The sequence below is a fragment of the Mesoplodon mirus genome (genome assembly GCF_964341445.2).
Source record: "Mesoplodon mirus genome assembly, chromosome: 12".
Classification (NCBI taxonomy): domain Eukaryota; kingdom Metazoa; phylum Chordata; class Mammalia; order Artiodactyla; family Ziphiidae; genus Mesoplodon; species Mesoplodon mirus.
Genome location: NC_138988.1, coordinates 86,471,713 through 86,485,610, shown reverse-complemented (window position 1 = coordinate 86,485,610; position 13,898 = coordinate 86,471,713). Strand labels below are relative to the sequence as shown.

At 38.9% G+C, this 13,898-nt stretch overlaps 1 protein-coding gene across 1 annotated transcript in view; it reads right to left on the bottom strand.

Moving 5' to 3' along the window:
• The window catches only part of LOC309813240 (cytidine monophosphate-N-acetylneuraminic acid hydroxylase), a 107,783-nt gene that overhangs the window by 79,192 nt on the left and 14,693 nt on the right, over nt 1–13,898 (bottom strand). Inside the window, exon 3 of the mRNA XM_082637877.1 lies at nt 6,815–6,863. Coding sequence (XP_082494003.1) covers nt 6,815–6,863 — 49 coding nt within the window. The remainder of the gene's footprint in view (nt 1–6,814; nt 6,864–13,898) is intronic.

The following is a 13,898-nucleotide window of genomic DNA, read 5'->3' as shown; positions in this document are numbered from 1 at the left end:
GCATTTGAAAATGCAAACAGTACCTGTCAAGCATTATTGAAACCTATTAGGAAAACTGGAAATATAACTGATTTTATTAAACAATGTGCAGACGTAGGACCTGCCTTTTTACAGGGCGTTGCTATAGCAGCTGCATTAAAAGGGGAAATGTATCCACAATATGTACAAAATATAATAAAGAAAAAAGGAGCTCCTGTCATTATGGCTGGGGGTACTCCCGGAAATTATTGTTATGCCTGTGGTAAGCCAGGTCATTTTAGTAGAGCGTGTCCTTATAAGAATGCAGATAGGGCTTCCCTGGTGGTGCAGTGGTTGAGAGTCTGCCTGCCGATGCAGGGGACACGGGTTTGTGCCCCGGTCCGGGAGGATCCCACATGCCGCGGAGCGGCTGGGCCCGTGAGCCATGGCCGCTGAGCATGCGCGTCCGGAGCCTGTGCTCTGCAATGGGAGAGGCCACAACAGTGAGAGGCCCGCGTACCGCAAAAAAAAAAAAAAAAAAAAAAAAGAATGCAGATAACCAACAAGAAGCACCTAACATGCCTCCACTATCGGTTCCTTCACCTATAAATTCAAAAGTCAATCTTCCAAAGACTTTATGTCCACGGTGTCAGAAGGGTTGTCATTGGGCAAAAGAATGTAAATCTAAATTTCATAAGAATGGACAACTTTTACCACCTAATTCTGACACAGGGAATTCGGGAAACTTCCAGGGGGGCCTGCCCCAGGCCCCAAAAATGATAGGGGCAACACAAATAAATACATCCCAACATCTGAACCCCTTCCTTCCTTTCGTTCCATCTCAGAACTCTTCAGAGCAATCCCAGGCAGTGCAGGATTGGACTTGTGTTCCACCACCTCAACAATATTAACTCCTGATGCTCCTTCAATAAAAATTCCTACTGGAATCAAAGGGCCATTGCCGGAAGGTGTATTGGGTCTCATATTGGGAAGAAGTTCATCATCTCTTGTAGGATTAACAGTTTTGCCAGGTGTTATAGATTCTGACTATACAGGAGAACTACAAATTATGGTGGCTCCCCCTACAAAAATGCAACAAATATTTAAAGGTCAAAGAATAGCTCAATTGCTTTTGCTCCCATATTATCAGATGGGACAATCTGTAATTGATAAACCTAGAAATGAAGGAGGTTTTGGATCTAGTGATATGGCTTTTTGCGTACAGGAAATTACCCAGTCTAGACCTACAAAAGCACTAAGGGTTAATGGAAAAGAGATTATAGGATTATTGGATACTGGAGCAGATGTGTCCTGTGTGGCTGGTAAGGATTGGCCTCCAGCCTGGCCAACTAAAAGTACTCATAATGAGCTTACAGGTTTGGGGAAAGCTCCATCTGTAGCAAAAAGTTTGCAAATATTGCATTGGACCAATGAGGAAGGTCAATCAGGTACATTTTGTCCTTATATAATACCTTCTTTGCCATTTACCCTTTGGGGAAGAGATATATTGGCACAAATGGAAATGCTATTATATAGCCCAGATGAAAAGGTTACTTCTCAAATGTTAAATATGAGATATGATCCCAATAAGGGATTAGGTGATATGTTGCCCATACTAACTAAACAATGTAAATTTAGGCAAGGTTGGGGTTATCCAAATTTATAAATATGGCCATTGCTCGAGCTGCTGACCCCATTTCTTGGAAATCAGATCTTCCTGTATGGGTAGAACAATGGCCATTAACTATGGAAAAATTGTCAGCAGCAAGACAATTGGTACAACAGCAATTAGAAGCAGGACATATTGAAAGTTCCAACAGTCCATGGAATACACCAATTTTTGTAATAAAGAAGAAATCAGGAAAATGGAGACTCTTACAAGATCTAAGGGCAATTAATAATACTATGGAAGATATGGGAGCTTTACAACCTGGATTGCCCTCTCCTGTTGCTGTTCCAATAAATGATAATATAATTATTATAGATTTACAAGATTGCTTTTTTACTATTCCTTTGGACCCTCAAGATAGAAAAAGATTTGCTTTTAGTGTACCCTCTACTAACTTTAAACAAACTTATCAAAGATATCAATGGAAAGTATTACCTCAGGGAATGAAAAATAGTCCAACCTTATGTCAAAAATTGTGGATAAGGCTATAACAGAAATAAGAATTAATAATCCAGAAGTATATATGATACACTATATGGATGATATTTTGTTGACCCATTCAGATAGAGGATATTTACAAGAAGTCTTACAGCATTTAACAGAGGCATTGCAAAAAAATGGACTCCAAATAGCTCCAGAAAAGATTCAAACTGAACCACCTATGACTTATTTAGGGAGAATAATACATACACAAACTGTGACACATCGACCATTACAACTTCGGAAAGATAATTTACGAACATTAAATGACTATCAAAAACTATTGGGAGATATTAATTGGATTAGACCTTATTTAAAAATAACTACAGCAGAATTGAAGCCTTTATTTAACATATTACAAGGAAATTCAGATCCAACCTCATCTAGAAATATGACTCCTGAAGCAGAAAAGGCTTTACAGTCGATTGAATCTGCTTTAAATAACTGCTTCTTACAAAGAATAGATTACACAAAAGAATGGTGTTTGCTAATCTTGCCTACTCCAGTTACACCTACAGGTATACTTTGACAGGAAGGACCTTTGGAATGGATCCATTTACCAGCTACTTTAAAGAAAATAGTTAGTTCCTATCCTATGTTAACAGCAACTTTAATAGCTAAAGGAAGAAAAAGAAGTAAGGAATTGTTTGGAAAGGATGTAACTAATATAATTATCCCTTATAATAAAGATCAACTACAAATTTTATTATAGAATGATGAAGATTGGCAAATAACTCTTAGTTCTTATACTGGACAAATTCTGTTTCATTTGCCAAAACATCTGCTATTACAATTTTTTGCTACCCATCCAGTTATATTTCCTAAATGCTACGTTGATCAGCCAATAGAAGATGCGGCTTTAGTTTTTACAGATGGATCATCTAATGGAAAAGCTGCTTTACTTATTAATAATGCTCCAAAGGTAATTCAAACTCAGGAAACTTCTGCTCAAAAAGTGGAATTAATTGCAATAATACATGCTTTCGCTGAGCTGCAGAACCAGACTTTCAATTTATATTCAGACTCACAGTACGTGGTTAAGCTATTTCCTCATATAGAAACCGCTGCTGCAGCAGATACAAAACCTCACCATCGGAGAGAGACCAATTCTTTGTCTGCCGCGTCCGCGCCCGAGACCTCGCAAGAGACAAGCCATCTCTACGAGAACTTCGAACCCACCAACTTGGGGTCAGATTAAACGACTTGCTGACGACGCCAAGAAAGTGATAACAGACCAGGGAGCTACCTTAACACCTGGAAATCTTTTTGTTGCTATGCTTGCTATATTGGCCTGCCAGGTAACAAGGGGAAATGCTTTGGGTAATTCTTATTGGACTTATCTCCCTGATCCACCGATTTTACAAACTGTAGCCTGGGATAATGAGGATAGACCAGTATCTACTACTATGCCCAGGTTAATGGGAGGAGCCATAAGCTCCTATCCATATAGTAAATTTAAAACAACTAATAATTTTACTTTTCATGGAAAATCAGGGTTCCAATCTACATGTTTTATATTTCCATCAATTAATAATTCTGTAGCCTCTCGTAAGGATGGATGTATACTGGTTTTTCTTAAAGGACAGCTTACTGCTTCTCCTTTGAGTCAATCTAATAAGAGACTTCTTTGGTCTTTGATTTATCTAGCACCCGGAGAGGATCCAACTTATAATCAACCTTCCCCTCATCCTTTAAAATTTCCTCCTTGTAATCCTCCTTATGGTATTCGTACAGGAGTACAGATCATCTATATTACAATCTCTGGAAGACCAATTGGATAGTAACTGGGATGCTGTAGATACCAATACAGGATTTCCTACATGGAATTATTGTATATATTCTTCAAGAATAGATATTCCCATACAGGATACCACAAAAAATGTGCATGATTGGAGTAATCCTGATCCATCTAAGGATTATAGATCTTATTTACAACATCATGCACGTTATGATTGGAATAATTCATTTATTCCTGCTTCTATGCGTGTTAATAGATGGCACACTGGAGGATGGGTGCCTCCTATCCTAACTATGGCTCACGATAATATGTATTATGCACAGACCCAGCTTTGGAAAGCTATTGCTGCACCATCGCCAGTTATTCTTCATAGACCTAAAAACATGGGCATTTATCCTATGCAGGCTTGTGTGTCAGCACCTTATGTATTCTTGGTAGCCCCAAAATATGTGGATCTAAATATTTATCATAATACTTCTGATTCTACTTTTTGGACACATTGCTATGATTGTATTTTGACAAGTTGTATAAATCCCTCTATGAATGTACGAGTTTTAATGATTCTTAAACGACCACCATACATTATGTTGCCTGTAAAATTGTCCTCTGCCTGGTATGATGATTATGGCTTACAAGTTTTGCATGAAACTGAAGGTTTATTACGTTCAAAGAGATTTGTTGCAGCTTTGATTCTAGGAATATCTACATTTATAGCTGTAATAGCACATTTTCTCTTTCACTAAGTTCCTTAGCTCAACAAGTACCTACAGCTCAGCATGTAAACGAGCTTTCAAAAAATGTATCTTTAGCTCTGGCTACTCCGGAAGTTATAGACAGAAAGTGAGAAGCAAAGGCGGATGCCTTAGAAGAAGCAAGTTTACACATAGGGCAATAATTAACAGCGCTCAAAGTAAGATTAGCCTTGAGGTGTCATAAAAAATATAGATGGATTTGTGTTACTCCTCTAAAAGTGAATGAATCATTCTATTCTTGGGAACAAATTCAAACTCATATTATGGGAGTTTGGAATCAAACGGATGTTAGTTTAGACCTTACTAAATTCCATCAAGAGATTCATGACATAGGAAATACAAATTTAGATTCATCTCCGGCACAGTCTGCTCAGAATTTTTTTCAAAGTATTGAATCATTTGTGTCACATAAAACCTTATTCTCAATGCTCATTAATGGAGGAATCATTGCAGTAGTTGTACTGACTCTGATATTTTTACTTCCAGTCATCGTCAGAATAATTATTAAAAGCATCAAACAACTTTCCGTGGAGCTACATACTGCACTTTTAAAAAATGAGAAAGGGGGAGATGTTGGAAGCCATCCTGGAGCCATTGCACCATGACAAAGTCATGAAGCAATGGAAGGCGAAACTGCAAGGCAGTGCCATGCCAGGAAGGTGGACTACAGCTCTGTTGTTATGTTTTATGATAATAAATTTACATATAGGGGCAATTTGGGGGGGATGTTGCTCCACGTGAAAGAAAAATTCCTCTAAGGACTCACCCTCCTGAAACTACCACAGAATGGGAAGTACCCACTAAAGCCCCAGGGAAATGGGTAAAGAATTAAGAGCCTGGAACTAAGGGGATGTTTTTATGAAAAACACCCTCTAGTATGGAGTTATGGCCATGGACCAGAGTTCCTGATGACATAGGAAATTTATGGTTCTATTATAAAGGAAGATTAATTATAGAAAAGCAAATACCTAGAGCAGAATTGGTTGCGAGGATAGGGAGAAAACACTGTCTCAGTGGAGGAAACAACAAGAAAGGGCATGCAGGGTATATTGTAAATATTTTCGTGGAACCATTGTAAAAGGTTGCCCATGCAAGAAGAGAAATAGGAACAAGTAGCCCCAACTTCTACAATTAAAATAATTATATAACTGCTTGGCTTGATTACTAAGAAATAACCTGTGATTAATGGGAACTTGGGGAAATATTTTAATAGGACATCTAGAAACTAGGGGATATATATATTTTTTAAATCTTTATAGAACATTTTGAGGTTTGATTGTGCTAAGATTGTTTGGTCACGTACCTGGTAATGTAATCAACTACAATATATAAACCTGTGATTGTAAACAATAAAGGTGAGAGAGAGAGAAATATGCAATGCTGATACTTTAAGAAGTGTAATAGATTTATTTCCTTCGCCAACGCTATCCATCCCTGGGGTATCCCTGGACTCGCTGGAGCTGGACTCCGGCATGTACCCAAATGTGACACTGATATTTTAAAAATTAACTATCCTACAGACAGTGCCCCATTATGACTAGTTGGCAACCTTAAAGTTTACTTGTATTGCAGTTAATATTTCCTCATAGAAACAAGTTGTTAATGTCTAATCCAGCCTACAAAATCTTATCTATGCCCTGAAGAAGTCAGCATTTTCCCATAAGGAGCTGTAAAACGGACTGCAGCTTTGAGCCATGAATTCAGGGCACGCACATCTTAGTCCAGACCACACCTCAACTCCAAACCCTGAGTCCTCTGGACTCTTTCAGCCCTGAATCTTTAGCATCTCTTTTGGTCCTATGGCTTTCTGAGGCCCAAGCAAAGCAGTAGGTAATGTATTGGCAGAAGGAAAGTTCCAAAAGACAAGATACACTGGCAGCCAGAAGAAAAATAAGGGAAATCTACAGAAAAGATGTCACCAGTGACAGGGCTGGGTGAAGAGGACAGGGCTTGGAGAGAGGGGCTCTGGCAAATAGACTATCCAGGGCAAGCAGGGCATGGGGAAGGCAAGCTCGGTACCCAAATAACTGGGTGAGCTGTGAAGCAGATGTTTCTGAGACGGTGCATACTATATCCACAAAAATTGTTTTAACATCATGAACTCCACCCCATCCGCCAAGAGCTCTCAGTTCTTGTACCTTTTCACCAGAAGAAGTAAAGACAAACTACCAAAAATATCAATCTTAAATTCAGTAGGAAAACAATTTTCAACTGTACCTTTGTTCCATTCCAGGTAGAAAGGGGCCAAACAGCACAAAAACAGCTCCTTAGAGAAAGCAGAAACAGAGTGAGATTGAGATCTTCTTTTAAATGATGTTTAGAATTTCTAGAATGGCTGCAGCTTGGAAATTTCAGTTTGCTTGGTAACAGACTTGATTTGATTTCTTCAGAGAAAACCCTCTCAAAAGCAATTATGAGAGCATAGCAGGCGAGTCAGACTTCTGGTAAAATGCACTCTCAGTCAGCTGATGTGAATTTCAGTTGTCTTTATATATCTTCGAATGTTTCTGTTAGTGTTCAGGCTCCACCCACAGCCTAGCAACTTTAGGTAAACTCCTAATTCCCTGCCAACACCAGAATATGAAGTGTATGTGTGTTGAGGGGTGGAGGGGAGCGGTGGGGTGTGGGGGGGTGTTTGGCAGACCCCTCAGTGGGGTGAAAGAGGAAAACACATTAAGGAAGAATTAATATCCTTCCCCAAGCTTTCTGAACTCTTCTGAAAGTGACGCAGCCTGTCACATACACACAAAAATTTTTTTAATGCAATAAGAATAATTGCTTTATTAGAAAAAGAAAGGATCTCTGTAGAATATTTCCCATTGGGGTGTGGTTTAGTTCTGGCCTCAGTTTATTCCTGATCCCTACACTCTCTGTATTTCTGTCTTCCCACCCCTAGAGCCCCAACCAGTGTCAATTCAGGGTCCAGTCCTGGATCTCCCAAGAAGTCTGTGGTCCTGCCTCCTGTTTGACAAATATCCTGTCTTTTGGCTGGTCACCATTCCAGCTCTAGAAAACAGGTTTTCTATGATTCTTTAAACAAGTACAATAAAGTGAAGAGCTCTGACATTTTGTCTGCCCATCTAGTTTTAAAAACTCATATCAAGTCCTTCCTTCTTCATGAAAATCACCTACTCCATTTCTCACCCATTTTTTCTTCCTCCTGAATTCCTAGAGAATTCTGCACCTCACAATTTGAACTTTAGAAAAAAAGTAATACTAAGTTCTCTAAATATTTTATTTGTGTTGGTCTTGTCTATTAGATTATAAGCTTATGGAGTACAGGGAATGTGTCTTAGGACTTGTATTCACTACCTGCTTACAATGATATATAAGCAAACTCAGGGGCAAATTCCCACTAAAGGAGCAAGGGTCAGTTTTAACCACACCTGTTCTAGTTGGAGAAATGTCTTTTAATAGGATAAAGGAAGAAAGGGCTTCTACATAAGGCAATTCTTCTAGTTAACACCTTATCCTGAAAGTATTCTTTTCTTTCCCAAATCAAGAAGCTCTCTCAAATCCTTCCTTCTCTTGTTCTAGAAGACATCACATGGCTTTTTTAAATTGAGGTATAACAAAGTAAGGTGTACTAATCTCACATGTACATAGGTATATATCCATGTAACTACTTCCAAGGTATAGAACATTTCTAGTACTCCAGCTAACTCCACTCAATTCTAGTACTCTAGTACTCTAATCAATACCCACTCAAGGATCCATGCTTGGATTAAACAGAAGTGGGTCCCTGGCCCTTTCTGCCTACTGAGAATACAAGAAGAAGTCAGTGACCTAGAAGGAGGCCCTCACCCAGCCATGCCAGTGCTGTGATCATGGACTTCTGGCCTCTAATACAATAATGATTTGTGGGAGATTGTTTCAAGATGGCGGAGTAGAAGGACATGCTCTCACTCCCTCTTGCAAGAGCACCAGAATCCCAACTATCTGCTGAACAATCATTGACAGGAAGACACTGGAACTCACCAAAAAAGATACCCCACATCCAAAGACAAAGGAGAAGCCACAATGAGACGGTAGGAGGGGCACAATCACAATAAAATCAAATCCCATAACTGCTGGGTGGGTGACTCACAAACTGGAGAACAATTATACCACAGAAGTCCACCCACTGGAGTGAAGATTCTGAGCCCCACGTCAGGCTTCCCAACCTGGGGGACGGGCAACGGGAGGAGGAATTACTAGAGAATCAGACTTTGAAGGCTAGCAGGGTTTGATTGCAGGACTTCAACAGGACTGGGGGAAACAGAGACTGCGCTCTTGGAGGGCACACACAAAGTAGTGTGTGCATCGGGACACAGGAGAAGGAGCAGTGACCCCATAGGAGACTGAACCAGACCTACCTGCTGGTGTTGGAGGGTCTCCTGCAGAGGTGGGTGGTGGTTCTGTCTCACCATGAGGACAAGGACACTGGCAGCAGAAGTTCTGGGAAGTACCCCTTGGCATGAACGCTCCCAGAGTCTGCCATTAGCCCCACCAAAGAGCCCAGGTAGGCTCCAGTGTTGGGTCGCCTCAGGCCAAACAACCAACAGGGAGGGAACCCAGCCCCACCCATCAGCAGAGAAGCGGATTAAAGTTTTACTGAGCTCTGCCCACCAGAGCAACAGCCAGCTCTACCCACCACCAGTCCCTCCCATCAGGAAACTTGCACCAGCCTCTTAGATAGCCTCATCCACCAGAGGGAAGACAGCAGAAGCAAGGAGAACTAAAATCCTGCAGCCTGTGGAACAAAAACCACATTCACAGAAAGACAGACAAGATGAAAAGGCAGAGGGCTATGTACCAGATGAAGGAACAAGATAAAACCCCAGAAAAACAACTAAATGCAGTGGAGATAGGCAACCTTCCAGAAAAAGAATTCAGAATGATAGTGAAGATGATCCAGGACCTCGGAAAAAGAATGGATATAAAGATCAAGAAGATGCAAGAAATGCTTAACAAAGACCTAGAAGAATTAAAGAACAAACAAACAGAGATGAACAATACAATAACTGAAATGAAAACTACACTAGAAGGAATCAAAAGCAGAATAACTGAGGCAGAAGAACGGATAAGTGACCTGGAAGACAGATGGTGGAATTCACTGCTGCAGAACAGAATAAAGAAAAAAGAATGAAAAGAAATGAAGAGAGCCTAAGAGACTTCTGGGACAACACTAAACACAACAACATTCACATTATAGGGGTCCCAGAAGGAAAAGAGAGAAAGGACCCGAGAAAATATTTGAAGAGATTATAGCCAAAAATTTCCCTAACATTGGAAAGGAAAGTCACCCAAGTCCAGGAAGCACAGAGGGTCCCATACAGGATAAATCCAAGGAAAAACACGCCAAGACACATAGTAATCAAACTGGCAAAAATTAAAGACAAAGAAAAATTACTGAAAGCAGCAAGGGAAAAATGACAAATAACATACAAGGGAACTCCCATAAGGTTAACAGCTGATTTCTCAGCAGAAACTCTACAAGCCAGAAGGGAGTGGCATGACATATTTAAAGTGATGAAAGGGAAGAACCTACAACCAAGATTACTCTACCCAGCAAGGATCTCATTTAGATTCGATGGAGAAATCAAAAGCTTTACAGACGAGCAAAAGCTAAGAGAATTCACCACCACCAAACCAGCTCTACAACAAATACTAAAGGAACTTCTCCAAGTGGGAAACACAAGAGAAGAAAAGGACCTACAAAAACAAACCCAAAACAATTAAGAAAATGGTAATAGGAACATACATATTGATAATTACCTTAAATGTGAATGGATTAAATGTTCCAGCCAAAAGACACAAGCTTGCTGAATGGATACAAACACAAGACCCATATATATGCTGTCTACAAGAGACCCACTTCAGACCTAGGGACACATACAGACTAAAAGTGAGAGGATTGAAAAAGATATTCCATGCAAATGGAAATCAAAAGAAAGGTGGAGTAGCAATACTCATATCAGATAAAATAGACTTTAAAATAAAGAATGTTACAAGAGACAAGGAAGGACACTACATAATGATCAAGGGATCAATCCAAGAAGAAGATATAACAATTATAAAAATATATGCACCCAACATAGGAGCACCTCAATACATAAGGCAACTGCTAACAGCTATAAAAGAGGAAATCGACAGTAACACAATAATAGTGGAGGACTTTAACACTTCACTTACACCAATGGACAGATCATCCAAACAGAAAATTAATAAGGAAACATAAGCTTTAAATGACACAATAGACCAGATAGATTTAATTGATATTTATAGGACATTCCATCCAAAGACAGCAGATTACACTTTCTTCTCAAGTGCGCAAGGAACATCCTCCAGGATAGATCACATCCTGGGTCACAAATCAAGCCTCAGTAAATTTAAGAAAATTGAAATCATATCAAGCATCTTTTCTGACCACAACACTATGAGATTAGAAATCAATTACAGGGAGAAAAATGTAAAAAACACAAACACATGGAGGCTAAACAATACGTTACTAAATAACCGAGAGATCACTGAGGAAATCAAAGAGAAAATCAAAAAATACCTAGAGACAGATGACAATGAAAACACGATGATACAAAACCTATGGGATGCAGCAAAAGCAGTTCTAAGAGGGAAGTGTATACAATCCTACCTCAAGAAACAACAAACATCTCAAATAAACAATCTAATCTTTACCTAAAGGAACTAGAAAAAGAAGAACAAACAAAACCCAGAGTTAGTAGAAGGAAAGAAATAAAGATCAGAGCAAAAATAAATGAAATAGAAACAAAGACAATAGCAAAGATCAATAAAACTAAAAGCTGGTTCTTTGAGAAGATAAACAAAATTGATAAACCATTAGCCAGACTCATCAAGAAAAAGAAGGAGAGGACTCATATCAATGAAATTAGAAATGAAAAAGGAGAAGTTACAACAGACACTGCAGAAATACAAAGCATCCTAAGAGACTACTACAAGCAACTCTATGCCAATAAAAGGGACAACCTGGAAGAAATGGGCAAATTCTTAGAAAGGTATAACCTTCCAAGACTGAACCAGGAAGAAATAGAAAATATGAACAGACAAATCACAAGTAATGAAATTGAAACTGTGATTAAAAATCTTCCAACAAGCAAAAGTCCAGGACAAGATGGCTTCACAGGCAAATTCTATCAAACATTTAGAGAAGATCTAGCACCCATCCTTCTCAAACTCTTCCAAAAAATTGTGGAGGAAGGAACACTCCCAAACTCATTCTATGAGGCCACCATCACCCTGATGCCAAAACCAGATAAAGATACTACCAAAAAAGAAAATTACAGACCAATATTACTGGTGAACATAGATGCAAAAATCCTCAACAAAATACTAGCAAACAGAATCCAACAACACATTAACGGGATCATACACCATGATCAAGTGGGATTTATCCCAGGGATTCAAGGATTCTTCAATATATGCAAATCAATCAATGTGATACACCATATTAACAAATTGAAGAACAAAAACCATATGATCATCTCAATAGATACAGAAAAAGCTTTTGAGAAAATTCAACACCCATTCATAGTAAGAGCGCTCCAAAAAGTGGGCACAGAGGGGACCTACCTCAACATAATAAAGGCCATATATGACAAACCCATAGCAAATATCATTCTCGGTGAAAAACTGAAAGCATTTCCTTTAAGATCAGGAACAAGACAAGGATGTCCACTCTCACCGCTATTATTCAACATAGTTTTGGAAGTCCTAGCCACAGCAATCAGAGAAGAAAAAGAAATGAAAGGAATACAAATTGGAAAAGAAGAAGTAAAACTGTCACTGTTTGCAGATGACATGCTCCTATACATAGAGAATCCTAAAGATGCCACCAGAAAACTACTAGAGCTAATCAATGAATTTGGTAAAGTTGCAGGATACAAAATTAACGCACAGAAATCTCTTGCATTCCTATACACTAATGATGAAAAATCTGAAAGAGAAATTAAGGAAACACTCCCATTTACCATTGCAACAAAAAGAGTAAAATACCTAGGAATAAACCTACCTAGGAGACAAAAGACCTGTATGCAGAAAACTATAAGACACTGATGAAAGAAATTAAAGATGCTACAAACAGATGGAGAGATATACCGTGTTCTTGGATTGGAAGAATCAATATTGTGAAAATGACTATATTACCCAAAGCAATCTACAGATTCAATGCAATCCCTATCAAATTACCAATGGCAGATTTTACAGAATAAAACAAAAAATCTTAAAATTTGTATGGAGACACAAAAGACCCTGAATAGCCAAAGCGGTCTTGAGGGAAAAATAACGGAGCTGGAGGAATCAGGCTCCCTGACTTCAGACTATACTACAAAGCTACAGTAATCAAGACAATATGGTACTGGCACAAAAACGGAAATATAGATCAATGGAACAGGATAGAAAGCCCAGAGATAAACCCATGCACCTATAGTCAACTAATCTATGACAAAGGAGGCAAGGATACAATGGAGAGAAAGACAGTCTCTTCAATAAGTGGTGCTGGGAAAACTGGACAGCTACATATAAAAGAATGAAATTAGAACACTCCCTAACACCATACACAAAAATAAATTCAAAATGGATTCGAGACCTAAATGTAAGACCAGACACTATAAAACTCTTAGAGGAAGACATAGGAAGAACACTCTTTGACATAAATCACAGCAAGATCTTCTTTGATCCACCTCCTAGAGTAATAGAAATAAAAACAAAAATAAACAAATGGGACCTAATGAAACTTCAAAGCTTTTGCACAGCAAAGGAAACTGCAAACAAGACAAAAAGATAACCCTCAGAATGGGAGAAAATATTTGCAAATGAATCAACGGACAAAGGATTAATCCCCAAAATATATAAACAGCTCATGCAGCTCACTATTAAAGAAACAAACAACACAATCCAAAAACGGGCAGAAGACCTAAATATACATTTCTCCAAAGAGGACATACAGATGGCCAAGAAGCACATGAAAAGCTGTTCAACATTACTAATTATTAGAGAAATGTAAATCAAGACTACAATGAGGTATCACCTCACACCAGTTAGAATGGGCATCATCAGAAAATCTATAAACAGCAAATGCTGGAGAGCGTGTGGAGAAAAGGGAACCCTCTTGCACTGTTGGTGGGAATGTAAATTGATACAGCCACTATGTAAAACAGTATGGAAGTTCCTTAAAAAGCTAAATATAGAATTACCATATGACCCAGCAATCCCACTTTTGGGCATATACCCAGAGAAAACCATAATTCAAAAAGACACATGCACCCCAATGTTCATTGCAGCACTA